Here is a 13,636-nt window from a genome sequence, read left to right on the forward strand (position 1 = left end):
GCAGGTTGAAAGGGAAGACTTGGGAAGCGATGGCCTGGAGACAGTGTGCCCAGGGACAGCCTCTTAGAGAAGGTGACCCTTAGTCAGGCCTGAGTACAGTGAGAAAATAAAGCCATCAGCATATGAAGAAGAGCAGTTCACACTGAGGGGAATGCCAGGGCTGAGGAGTGACATGGGAATAGGTCGATTTATACCATGAACAAAGAACATTTATTGAGATTAAACAGAAGAGGTAGGAAATATAATGACCACTGGAACTGGAACAGAAGGGAAGAGTCTGAGCAAAGAAATAGCTTAGGAATTTATTCTAAATATGAGAAAACAAGGATTAAGATTGAGCAAGGGTATTATGCTATCTAATATGTATGATAAATATTAATAAATTGTACATGATAAATAATATCATAATATATATTATATAATATTTATTACACAATATATAATAAATTATATTTAATAAATATTTATAAAATATAAAATATGCATATATTATATATAATATGTATAAATTCTGGTTTGAGTAGGGAGAATTCTTGAAAAGAAAGGCAATGGAACCAATTCATACCTCATAGGCGTTGGTAAAATTCCTGAAAAAAATGATGGATTTTTAACCAAGGAGTCGAGGATTTGAGAAGAATTTGGTCACTGCATAATTAGGAATGAACTGTGAGTAGCATCCAGTGGAACCCACCTGGAATGTCAAGTATTTGGGAGATGAGCAGGAGGAGCAGGAGGATTGCAAGCTTAAGGTCAGCCTAGGAACTTAAATAAGGCCTTGTCTCCAATTACAAAGTAAAAGACCATGCCTTCCCAAGTATGAGGCTTTGGGTTCAATCCTCAGAAAGTAAGTATTACAGAACGGATTGAAAATAAACAAAACGGGTAGCTTGTAGCAGCAGCGCTGCAACATTTTCTGGTGAACTGATAGTTTGATATGTAAATGACTATTAGAAACAACTCCAGAATTTCCCTTTTTGCATTAGCTATAATAGATGCTTGATATCGATGACTAACACCGTGGACCAAATACAAATCTGGGAACAAGCAGCCTATGAATTATATGAAAATTCACACGTGTATATAAAAGCAGGAAGGAGCTGAGTATAGAGTAGGGTAGAGACAGCTCAGGCAGCGGAGTATCACAAGGGATGTCAGTGACGCACAGGAACAACCAAGACTAAAGCGGGATGACCGAACTTGATGTTGAGAAGGTCAGTGCTGACTTACGGCCATCAGCGCACAACTGGGCAAAAGAGCAGCAGAACTTGGGGCGCGAAGGGTAGAAAACTCATCGTTTCCCTAAAGGATGGAGCAGCAGGACGTTATGAGAGTTAGGGTTTGATGACGATTAAACACTTCCTACAGCATTTGTATCAGTGGGTGGGCCAAGTCCACGATGCAAGAACACGTGGTTCCTGGCAGGCTGGAGGGTTGGAGTCAGGAGCACCCACAGAGAAGGACATTTGCTTTCAGAGATAGTGATGACATAGGAGGCAAGAATGCTCACTCTGGCCACATGGGGGCGGTCTCGGAAGTTTGTGTAACACACAAACCCATTTTTATCAGAATCCCCCCTCCCTCGGTGAAGACAGAAAAAGGCTCTTACCTTAAGGAGAGGCAGGGAAGAGGGAGTCTGAGAAGACAGACTGCTAGGCTGCCTATTTACAGGTAGGAAGTTGGTTCACTCAATGATATCAGAGCCCAAGTAACTCAGTGTTTAAATATTCTGTATTCTCCCATTTCCTACTTTCTAAGAAAACGTGACCTACGCTGCCTGGGCTGGTATCACCTGACCTTAGCCCTTGAGCCACACAGGGTTTATTAAGGAGTATCGATCCTATCACCCAGCCGTGCGCCACAGCCCCAAATGGTGCTTTAGAAAAGATGCTCTGGCCAGGTCCACTTCTTCTTTAGGTTAGGGCTGCCTAGGCGACTGTTAATTTTCCACAATGCCTCATGGCAAAAGAGGCCTTTAAGATGGGATTAACTAACTCTCAACTCATCCCCCAGCTGTGAAACCCATCGGAACACCAGGAGAATGCCGCAATGGGCCATCACTCCTCCAGCCCTCTGCAACAAGGCACCATGGTTTCAGCATTCCGACTTGACTTGCCTACTTCATTTTAACAACTTCCAGAGCCAGCTAGGTCCCGCACACCAACTCTCTGACCCTGGTGTGTGGGACCTAGCTGGCTCTGGAAGTTGTCTTCCTGGTGACTTTTCACTAGTTTCTCAGGACTTCCAAGGAAATCTTGGTCCCTTAGTGCCTTTCTGGGATTCATTCCTGGTTACTTTCATAGAACATGTTCCAAGGTATATTTATAAGCAACTGGGTACCCTAGGGCATAACGACTTCAGCTAGAGAGATCCTATCTTTTGTGTTCAGACTCCATTTCAGAGAACCTGCATTTAGCACCAGTTTTCAGGATGTTCCCCAAAAAATCTGCACCTCCAGGTTACAAGCCTGCCCCTGATACTTCACTTTCTAACAACCACCAATCAGGAGAAATGCAGAAGGTTATGATTTGGCTCCCAGCACCAGCCAATTATGTTAAAGGATATAACATATCCTTTATATCTCCTTCCCTCAATCAGATGTGTTCCAGGCTGTCTCCCCCTTCTTGTCCCTATAAATGCTTGTCTGAAACTAAGCTTAGTGCTGCACCCTCCTGTCCTACTGCGTTAGAGACGGAGGTGTGGGCCAGGCTCCAGCTTCAGTAAAGAGACCTTAGTGAGTGCAATTGCTCCGCTCATGGTGGTCTTTCCGGCTTCACGAACACTTCCTGGCACAAGAGCATGGTCTGTATGCTTGGGAAGGTCATTATGTTTTACTTGGTACTTTTAACACCCAGTGCCACACTCTGTGGCAAAAAAAAAATTGATAAACACAGTTCAGGTATAATTCTTTGACATTATTTGTTTAGTTCTTAGAGGTCACTGTCACTATCTCAGGGTAGAAAAAGAAAGGGCTATTTTGGAACCCCTTTCTGGCTGTTGACCTTGGGGCAAATTGGGGAGAAATGAGATTTGTGGGTCTGGGGGCATCTTATGCTGGTGTATGTGATGTGCTCTGGCTGCTGTTTTTTGTCATGGCAGGTACCCACTTTAGTCTCTGGATGAAGTATATTATCAGTAGGAGCAACGTGAAGCTGGGTGTTTCCATGGTTGAGCCTTCAGTGTGTAAGGCATTGCCCTAACCACTGAGGAAACTCACTCGTCCCTCACAGCATTTTCTACCTTCAGCATTCCCTACATCCATGTTTCCTACTTTCAGAAAAGAATAACCTCATTTTTACCAATATTATCTTGCTTCTACAAAGTTCGTCTCACTAGGAATTGCAGGGCCAACATTTGTAGCTAGTCTCAAGTCACAAAAACTCATAGTCTATATTCTAAGTACTCACAGCAGGTGCACTTGAGCCAAGTGGGGACCCATGGGGCCCGGACATCAAAGTCCTAAAGGCAACCCTAAATTACAAAAGCCACACTTTCTTTTCTGGGAACAATGTAAATTGGTCAATAAATAGATATGAGCAAGTTTTCATAAACTACAGTTAGAATTTTTAACATGTAACACCAATGTTCCTGTTGCATAGACAATTCTATTGATAGGGTTCTCCAAAGCACACCACATGACCTGACCAGTTGAAGCTAATGATTTAGGATTAACATCTGAAGGCAAATCCTTTCTCTTGTGCTTATGATTTAGAATCATTGCTGTTGTAGGACAGTTTTAAGTCTAGACATGTAGGGTGTAGCAATTATATTTAAAAATATATTTAATATACATCATTTTTTTTCTATTTGTATATGTACCATATACATGCGGTATCCAAGGCAGCCAGAGAAAGGCATCTGCTGGATCTGGAGTAATTTTGTTGTGAGCCACCAAGGGGGTACTGGGAACTGAACACAATCCTTAGCAAGAGCAACAAGAGGTCTTAACTGCTGGACCATTTCTCCAGCCCCACAAATAATTTTTATACTACCTAACTATTAATTTCAAGTTTATTAATTTCCAATTCATTCTTATGTCTGCTTATATTAGATGACTTCCCTGCTTTTAGTTGAAAATCAGGTGGCCACACTGCCCATAAGGTTCACGGCCACTGCCACTGAAATCAGTTAGCAAACTGTTCCTCAAAAGTTGAACAAGTTGAGCAACAGGAGGATTATTTTCATTAAAAGTTTTAGTTCTGTGCTGGGCTTCTATTTAGCATCAGTTGCGGATGGTGAGAAATTAAAGGGTAAGAACGTTGTATCTTCTTAAGATGCCCCATGCACCAACTGAGCTATCAGTGGATCCAAGTGACCAACACTGAGATGGCTCATTCCAGGGTCTGTTTAATCAATATCGTGTCAGTACCTTGTGGGAGTTATTTCCAAGTCAGCGGCTGAGACTAGTTCAGAGACTTGGGTTTTTTTTTTTTTTTTTTTTTTTTTTTCTGGAATCTTGCGTGAGGAAGGTTGAGAAGCCAGCCTAGGTCTTCTGTGGTCCATATTTAGTGCAGCTTTCTCTCTATCACATTGGTTCCTAATATGATTTTCATTCAGTACAATGGTGTGTGTGTGTATTGTATGTGTGTGTGTGTGTGTGTGTGTGTGTGTGTGTGTATACAAAAGAACTATATGTATATGAGTTAGACACAAAAAGACAACTTTCTCTCTTATAAGATTCCAGGGAACTTCACAGAAATCTGCTACTGAATAGGAGAACTATTTAGTCTGTATATGAGGCAGTGTAAGATTGAGAACAGCAAACCTAGAACTCCTCCCAGAAGAGCGAAAAGGATTCAGATAAAAGGGGGAGAAGGATTAAATGAGATAGTTATAGGGTGATGTAGGGTAAGAGATGGCTGACCATGTTTAGTTGCTGTGAGTTTGTGTCTGAGCTTTTGGTAGCTTGGGCCAAGGACAATGATTTGGACTTACTCTTACCAGTTTGCCTTTAGATTTGCAACCAGTTTAAAGCATTGGGATGGGCTTGTCTTTACCTGAGCTCATGAAGGAACTTGAGAATTGCTTTCTGAAATGTATTTGAAAGTTTTAAAATTCCTCTGCCAATCTTCCTTTTCTCCCTCTTTGTGTGCACTAGATGAACAATGAAATTAGCTCTTGAAATTCAGGCTATGCCACCCAGAAGGAAAGCAAAGAAGGCCAGAGGAACAGTAGGCAGGAAGCTTCTCGGGTATGAACTGACGTGGGAGTGCTACAGGGACTGGTCAGAGATAAGGGTGATCTGTTGGTGTCACATGTCATTAGCCAGGGCAAGCTAGAGTCAGAGGATGCGGTAGCAAGGCAGCCCAGAAACAATGGACATGGAGTGAAGATACCGGAATAAACATGGTGGAGCAGGATATTTTCATCAAAAGATTAGCAATGCTGAAAAGGGGAGCAGGTTTCGAGGTGAGGGTCAGTGAGGTGAAAGCAGCCAGACAGAAGGAGGTGGAGTTGGACAACTCTATTAGCATTCATAGAGACCTTCCTACACACCAGTCATGGGCTCAGCCTGTCACCAGCATCACAGGGCAAGGTCGTGTGAGCAGTAAGTAATTCCAGCTCTGCAGTGTGAGCAAGCTATGCATCGCTGCTTCAACAATGCTGGCACACTGCAGACGCGTTGAACCCAGGCAGCTTGGTAGCCTGGCTGTTGAGTTTTACTGTCTCATCACGTAGCTCGGTGGACACGCTTGAGGCTCTTTTGAACCAACGACATACAAGGTGGAGAGAGAGAGAGAGATGCCGAGACACAGCAGGGGAGCTCTGACCTGTTGCTTGATCTGAATTTTTTATGGGATGTCTGGATGATAGTATCTGCTGTGGACTTAGAAAAACAAAAGGTAAAAGATAAGAGACAAAAACAAACAAACACCAGTCCTTGTTACAGACGTACTGACCGACCACAAATGACCACACAAACTGACTCAGTGAGGAGACTAATGAAAGCTGGAGTGACAGAATCATGTTTCCAAGACTGTACCCTCAGAACTATTCAAACATAGCATCTCCAAAAATGCAAACTCCAATGCTTAAATGGTCTGCTATTTATAGTCATGCCTTTGTAACATTTAATTCTAGTGTGAGGTTCCCAGCCCACTACTAGCTTTCCTTAACCATGGCCTTACTGAAACACAACAAATTGTTTTCCTAGAATAATAGCCTCAAAGAGTTCTGGATTTTTCTAGAAAGTTGGTATTGCCAATAGTCTCCTATCTCTCCAAAAATGGACATTTATGCATTAATATTTAAAAATTATTCCCAATGAGTATGTTTTCATCAGGGAATTGTACAATGAGGATAAGAAGACAGAAACATTATTTCCTCACATTTTTTTTATTCTTCCTGGTTGCCTTTACTTATTCTCTTGCTAGGGACCCTGTAGCCAGCTGAGGTGCAGAGAAAACCCTAAGCAATAACTGGCTGAGAGAGAGAAAGATGTCACAGCTCACAAAGTGACATGCATTCTAGTAATTTGACTCAGAGAGGCACAGGCAGGTCACTCATGTGCTGGCGGGTCTCAGGGAAGGAGCTGGACTCCCGTGGGCAAGAATGATGCGTTGCTTCCCAACTTTCTAGGGAGGGAAGGAATCCTCTAGTAACTAGCAAGGTGTGCTGGAGAGCTACTGCTGAAGGACCAGCAATGCGGGATGATAAAGGCAGCGTGTGGCCATTCCTTCTCCATATGGCGTGACCGCTCAGGACAGCTAGAGCAGGACTTTCCAGCAAAGCTTCAATGTCCTTGTGTTAGAGTATCACACAAATAAAAGAGTGATGTTAAAAAGATTAGGTATGAATGCATGTGCATGTGTGTGTATGTGTGTGCATGTGTGTGTATGTGTGTGCATGTGTGTGTGTATGTGTATGCATGTATGTGTATGTGTGTGCATGTGTGTGTATGTGTGTGCATGTGTGTGTATACGTGTGAGCATGTGTGTGTATATATATGTGCACGTGTGTGTAATAGACACATGTAGATAGACACCAGGGCAAGGTGTTGGGCATACTCCTCCATTTTATCCTGCCTTATTCCACTGAGACAATGCCTCTTAGTGAACCTAAAGCTTGCTGTTCTTCAAGTAGGCTTTTCTGTCATAGCAATAAAACTTTCTATCTTGGAGTGAGTCTCACTGAAACTCAAGAACTAAATAATGTATACGTTCCAGGAAGTCCCTGGAACTCAGAGTCATAAGACCCCTGTGTTTCCAAGACCATATAAGCCTGAGGACCGCTGAGGAGGGAGACCCTCGAAGCTGTTGAGCTATTTGCAAGCTGTGTAGGGAACTCTAGGGCTGTACTTCCAGCTGGGGTCTTCTTGGTGATGCAGCATTTGAGCCATTCATGTCCCTGTAAGGAACCCCTCTTATATAACCCACAGGCAACTCCAGTAAGTTACCTGGATCAACAAGCTGTATTTTCGTAGAATGATTGCTTTGGGGCATATGTCTGAATTTTTATGTGGGTGCTGTGTATCAGGACTCAGGTCTTCATGCTTCCATGGCAACAACTCATACTCACTGAACCACCTCCCCAGCCCAAACCGAAGAATGTAAAGAATCGTTGACTGCTACCCAGTGATTCTATTATATTTTATAAAACTGTTTTGTTTTGGTTTACATTTCTCTTTTTGGTCAGGGCAAGGTCTATTGGCACAAACAGCACAGCCACAAAGTATTCTTTTGACTTTAATAACTCATCTTATATATATTTATATATTTATATTTCTTCTTATCCTCATTTCCTCAGCAAAAGGGGAAATAAAAATATTGATCTATAAAATAAGCAGATGATAACACGATGCCAAAAATAGCTTATGTTAAGTGCACAGGGTGAAGCTTGAATGCAAGCTAAATTGCAACAATGTATTGATTTGACATTTAAATACAGAACTTGCAACAAAATAATCATTGAGATATATGCTTCTTGGTCTTATTGACATTAGAAACTACTCTCTATACACATATCCAGTTGTAACACTTGACAGTGGCAATATGGAGCATGGTATAACTTTGGTACACACTGCAGATATGGAAAGTGATGTCTGTAAATGAGATTCCTCCACCAGGTGAAACTTTACACAGACCAGCCACCTGATCCCACACTGTTCCCCAACACTGTTTGTCCCCAAGTCCCCAGAGTCTTCCCTGGAGTGGTCCAGGACAGAGAGAAAAGCTCACTGGATCCAGATTGTGTTTCCTCTCTCGCTTCTCCTGGGTTCCACGGTCAGGTCTCCAAATGTGGAGAAGAACTGCTCCATTTCCTTCTGGAGCATGTCGTTCCGTTTCTCAGCATCCTCTTTCGCTCGCTCAGCATTTCTCATCTTGATTTCTATCATGGTGAACTTTTTCCGCTCTTGATCCAGTTCATCATGGAGGCTCAGCATTTCCGTTTCCAAAGTCAAATTCCGCTGTTCTAAGCTGCATAGGATGGGAAGGGGAGCGAGAGACAGGTGAATTTTATGTCTCTAAATGTGTGAGAGAATGATATCTATTTTATAAACTGTTTACAGTGCTTAGGAAGTAAAGAGGAGTTCTGCTAAATCATCAAAGCCATGCCTAATAAGGTTTACTTGGTGATACTGGTTAACTGTTTGCTTCTGTGATGTATCACCATGGCCACAAGTCACTAGGACATCTCTGGGAAGTGCTTTCTGGTGAAAGAGAAGCCAAAAAGTGCTTGTGGATTCACCTAAGATCTTGAGGCACACATTCTCAAATTCTCTTTCTAAGGAAAGGAATAAAAGCATCTAGTCTTGAATGCCTCCAGTTGGCAGACTTGAATTCTTAGAAAAGAGGATTACAGGGCTAGGAAGCTGACCTAAGAGATGGCGTCATATGGGCCAAAATTGGGGAAATTATGCAGGAAGCAGAAGTTAAGATATGCTGGAGGGGGGGAGAAGATTGAGAATTCCAAATATACCTCAGTAAAGGTATGGAGAGAAAAAATGTGAACACAAGGTAACAGAGATGGGAGGTGGTGGGTGAAATATGCTATACTCAAATAGATATGTCCTTAAATCAATTATCAAACATGTATTTATTTTGAAAGTTAAGAAATGGAAGGAACACATGGTAAATTTTTAAGGAAAGTATCTTCCATGACAATAGTCTGAGAGGTGGGCTTTGGGGGAAAATCCATAATATGAAAATGACAGTTATTTTACAATCAAAGGATTGAATCATCAAGAACATAAATGACCCCGAACATCTATTCAGCCAGCTGAGGAGCCATAAGTTATTCAATACAAAACATAATGGACTGGGAAGGATAAATGGGCAAGTCCTGAACAACGCTCTGGGACTTAAAGATAAGTTTTGCGAAATTTCTCCCTGTGTAGAAGAAAAATCAGAGAACTGTCGATGTAGTCTGAGTAAAAACTATATGTTACAGTTATCCACGGCTATATGTTACAATTATATACTATCCCAAACTCAGAACTGAATAGGATCATCAGGCAGAATAACTGATGCCATGCAAATGAGGTTTCTTAGTATCATTCAGAGTTTCCTAAGAGTGTAAGGCTGGAAACCAATGAGAGGAGCAGGAAAGAACAGTAAGCTCTTGTGTTGGAAGCTTAAAGCATCTCATTGACTAAGAGATGAAATGAATATCCCAGCACCCACTTGTCTGCTGTCTGTCTCTCCATTGACAATATTGATGGGGTGGAGTTTAGATGAAATCTGAAGAGAAGTGGGTAAGTCTGTACTACAATGGCTGGAAAGTCATGAGAACACTGGTCCTTCCTCATCCCATGACCTGGATGTGTACGAGCCTCTCCCAGCCTCGCCCAGCCTCTCCCAGCCTCTCCCAGCCTCTCCCCTGGATTCCCAATGGGAGAGAAAGAGCAGAGGCACCGAGCACTGAAATGTCCTCTCTTTGAAAGTTCTGTTGTTTATTATGCTGTCTGAAATACACCATAGCTCTCAGATCACAAATCTATCACAGAATTCCTGCTATGGGCTGGCAGTCTTTTATTAATGCCACCATTATTACAGTACCATAGAGAAAAATTAAAGAGCTCATTTTCTTCTAGTGAAGCTCACAGAAAGATTTTGGCAGGGGAAGTAATCTTCCAGTCTCCTAAGTAGTATTTTAATTTATACTTAATTATCCATAGCTTAGGAAAGTACGCGATCTTTTGTCTCGCAATTAATCAGTGGATGGGAAACTCATTACAATATGTTAAAGTCAACTATATATATTATACACTTATATACCATCTACCATCTTAGTATTAAATATATATATGTATATAAAACATCATATAATTTTATAACTAATGTGGGGTTTAGGGTAATCAAGGCAATTGCTGAGAGGCAAATTATCAAGGATGCTAATAACTCAGATTCTTCCCAGTCTGAGTTGGCTGTGAGATGCAAGATACTTTCTCAGAAATGGCTGAACAAACAAAACAAAACAAACAAAAAAAAAACCATTTGTTTGCTTTTAAAATTTAGCCCTAACGTTTAACCCAGCGTTTTGTTTTACTTTAATTCCGCCATCTTATCTTAGAAGCTATAACCAGCAAGCTGCTGTCCTGTCCTCGGGATCTTTGAAATACAGACACAGATATTCAATAATCATGGGAAAGGACCTTATGCTGTGTCAGAATCAAGGCTCAGGAACTTCACACGTGCTTTTGAGGGAGCGTCTTTAAACTTTTCAGTTATGAGTTCCAAGCTCAAGGCAAATTAGCCTAACCTCCCCAACATTCCAGAGCTAGCAAATGGTAAAGGAGGGAGCTGGGCTCAGACCTCCCTGCATGGCGTATTTGGTCCCCTAAGACTCAGTACCGCTGTCACAGATAACACCTTCGAGTGATAATGGCTTCCAGGTTTTCTCACCTTTTTATCCTGGACTCATACTCGATCTTCTGTTTGGTCATCTCCTGCTTCAGGCTGGAAACTAAACTGTGAAGTGCACTGTGGTTGCTGCTGGTGTTGCCGACGAACGTCTCGCTGTTATCGCTGCTGCTTGTGGCGCGGCTGCTTCGGCCCCCCACGCTCCTGCGGTCACTTTTGTTCTCATAGTCCCCAGGATGAGAAAGGTCATCCTGGGGTGGGCCGTCTAAAACAGGGTCCTCAAAGTTCCCACCGTAGAAGTCTTGCTCTGGGCACGTGGTGGTAGAGGAGCGGCAGGAGTTGGAGTTCTCGGGGAGGGAGATTTCACAGGAGGAGGTGGACCACGTGGCACTGTCCACGCTGTGCTTGTCGTCGAGGTTCATCAAGGAGAACTGCTGGTGGACATTGTCGTAGGTGGAGAGTCTGTTGTGCTGGCCTGACTCTCCTGCTGGCTCCTTCTGTCTGTTATCTCTCAGGGTCACATAACCATTGGGCAGCCAACTCATGCTCCGGCCATTCAAGGAGTTCCCTAGTGTGTCAGTGTTCAAAATACCCATGCGGACTGCGCCATTCTGTACACTATGGGTGCCCATTTTGGTACCAGAACTCTTCAGGGAAGAGGTCCTTCTGGCTTGTAAACTCCCATTCGGGGTGGTTTGGGTTTTCTCCACACCTTCTGCATTATTGCTGCTGAATGACCCATTGGTGACGATCCCACTGCCCTTATTGAAGGCGGGGTTCTTTTTGACCGTGAGAGGCGGGCTCCTGGAGACATCCGGCTTGTGGATACTGTTCCTTGGGCTGCTGGTTTTGCTGCCTGATAGAGCTGTAGGGGATCCATTGTCCACACTGCTTCTCTGGGGGGATTCAGGCTTGTCCCAAGAGCACCGTCTGACAGGGCTGTCCTTGGTATTATTGTTTTCTTTGTTCTGTAGCTGACCCATGGTGGCTTTCTTATGACCCTCGTTGTTATTGCTGCCTGGTCCTTCCTGGGGCTTGCTTTGGGGCTCTGTGTCTCTGGGGAAGAGACGATCGTGCTTACTAATCATCACTGACATGAGCTGCTGGACCACCACGGTGCCTGCAATCACAGAGAAATAAGGCACATGAGTGAAACAGTTCTCATTTACATCCCACTTTGAATTGGACTCTGGAGGAAAGATATTTAGAAGAAATTTACAATGTTTATTACTAATAACAACTTATGTTTTTAATGATGATATCAGTGATAGAGGCTACAGTTTCTGGAGTATCTAATCTGTGCCATGCATTATGTGTATATATATATATATATATATATATATATATATATATATATATATATATATACATACATAAATATAGAAATGCATATACATACATGCACACATACTCATATATGTATACATGACATATACAAGGATCAGACTCTGGCTCTTGTATTTTAGATCCTGGGCTTTATTTAGTATTCAATATTTATTGGAAGTTTAATATTTTCAGTACTAGAAATGTTTAAGGAGGGGCCATGTTGCTCTCTCATCTGACGACTGCTTCAAGCCCCCACTATTGCTTCAATAGTGTATGTAAGTAGAAGCTTACATAGTCTATGATATGTACACGACCAGTCTTCTCAATATAATCAAGCAGTGAACTTCCATATGACTTTTGTGGTTAAAAAGATTTAGAGCCAAGGAACACTGGCTAGAATGATGCATTAAAGACCTCTAAATGTCCATGTTTCTATAAAACCACTAACAATATTAATTTTTTAGAATCAACTTCTTCATATTTCCAGACAATAAAGATTTAAGCATTTTGGGGACATCTCAGTAAGAGCAGCACCTCCATGCTGTCATAAATGCTTGAATATTGCTGGCTATTGGTATCTCATCACTGTAGCTTGAAATTTAACAACCTACATGCTCTGTGACAGCCAACTGTGTGTGCCACAGGCAGAACTGGAAGAAACTCCAAAGCACCCATCTCCATCCCAAAGAACTGCCATGATCTGACCTCTCTGGTTTTCCCCCTGAAGACTCCATTCACAACAACTCTGTGATCTGATTCGGAGCTCACATTAGATAAAAAACTGCCTTTCAATGACTCTGTGATAAAGCATATCCAAAACATTATCTCCATATGAAGCAACATATAACAGCTGAAACACACAAACACTAAGCCAACCCCAATATTAAAGGTCAACTCTAGGAATAAAATGGCAGGGTGCTTTGATAAACTCTCGGGAGTCTAGATGGCATCGGTCACATTTATGGATATATGTTCATGCTCTGGACAGAAGTTAGAAGCCTGCCCACTCTTACCTCTGACTGACCTTGGAAAGCAAACAAAAACCAAGTGAATTGCTGTCTAGCTGAGTGTAGACTTGGCTCAGCAGGTGTACATAATCTATTGAGAGGCATAAGGCATCTTACCTGCTCCCAGGACTTGAGCAAATCTCTACCTACTTGCTAACAACCAAGCACACAATTCACAGGCTTTAATAGCTAAATGTAATTAAAAGTAGAGCCTTTACAGAGTTGTTATGAAAGGGCACTGAATAACCTCACAGAAGCAACAAGGAAGAGAATCATATCCAAGTTTCCTACAGGTTAGTAAACATGTTCACTTTTCAACAACAACAAAAAAAGAGATGTTCAGAGAATAAAGTTTTGCTGATTCACTGGAAAAAAAAAAAAAAAAAGCTGACCCTGGGTAAATCCAAACACTGTAGTTACTAGAAACACTCTGAGTCAGCTCACCAGACTGACTGGAAACAGCAGCCCCATGTGACACCTCATTTAAATATTAAAATCCAGTCT

At 42.2% G+C, this 13,636-nt stretch overlaps 1 protein-coding gene across 5 annotated transcripts in view; it reads right to left on the reverse strand.

The window, feature by feature from the left end:
• Positions 1 to 7,734: 7,734 nt before the first annotated feature.
• Positions 7,735 to 13,636, reverse strand: part of ARHGAP24 (Rho GTPase activating protein 24) — a gene marked incomplete at its 5' end in the record, with an annotated part of 368,413 nt that continues 362,511 nt past the window's right edge. For all 5 annotated transcript variants that reach the window (XM_080924806.1, XM_080924805.1, XM_080924809.1 and 2 more), the window contains 2 exons: positions 7,735 to 8,414; positions 10,842 to 11,919. In XM_080924806.1, coding sequence (XP_080780932.1) covers positions 8,171 to 8,414; positions 10,842 to 11,919 — 1,322 coding nt within the window. In that variant the 3' untranslated portion in view covers positions 7,735 to 8,170. The remainder of the gene's footprint in view (positions 8,415 to 10,841; positions 11,920 to 13,636) is intronic.

Source organism: Micromys minutus (genome assembly GCF_963924665.1).
Source record: "Micromys minutus genome assembly, chromosome: 11".
NCBI classification, from domain to species: Eukaryota; Metazoa; Chordata; class Mammalia; order Rodentia; family Muridae; genus Micromys; species Micromys minutus.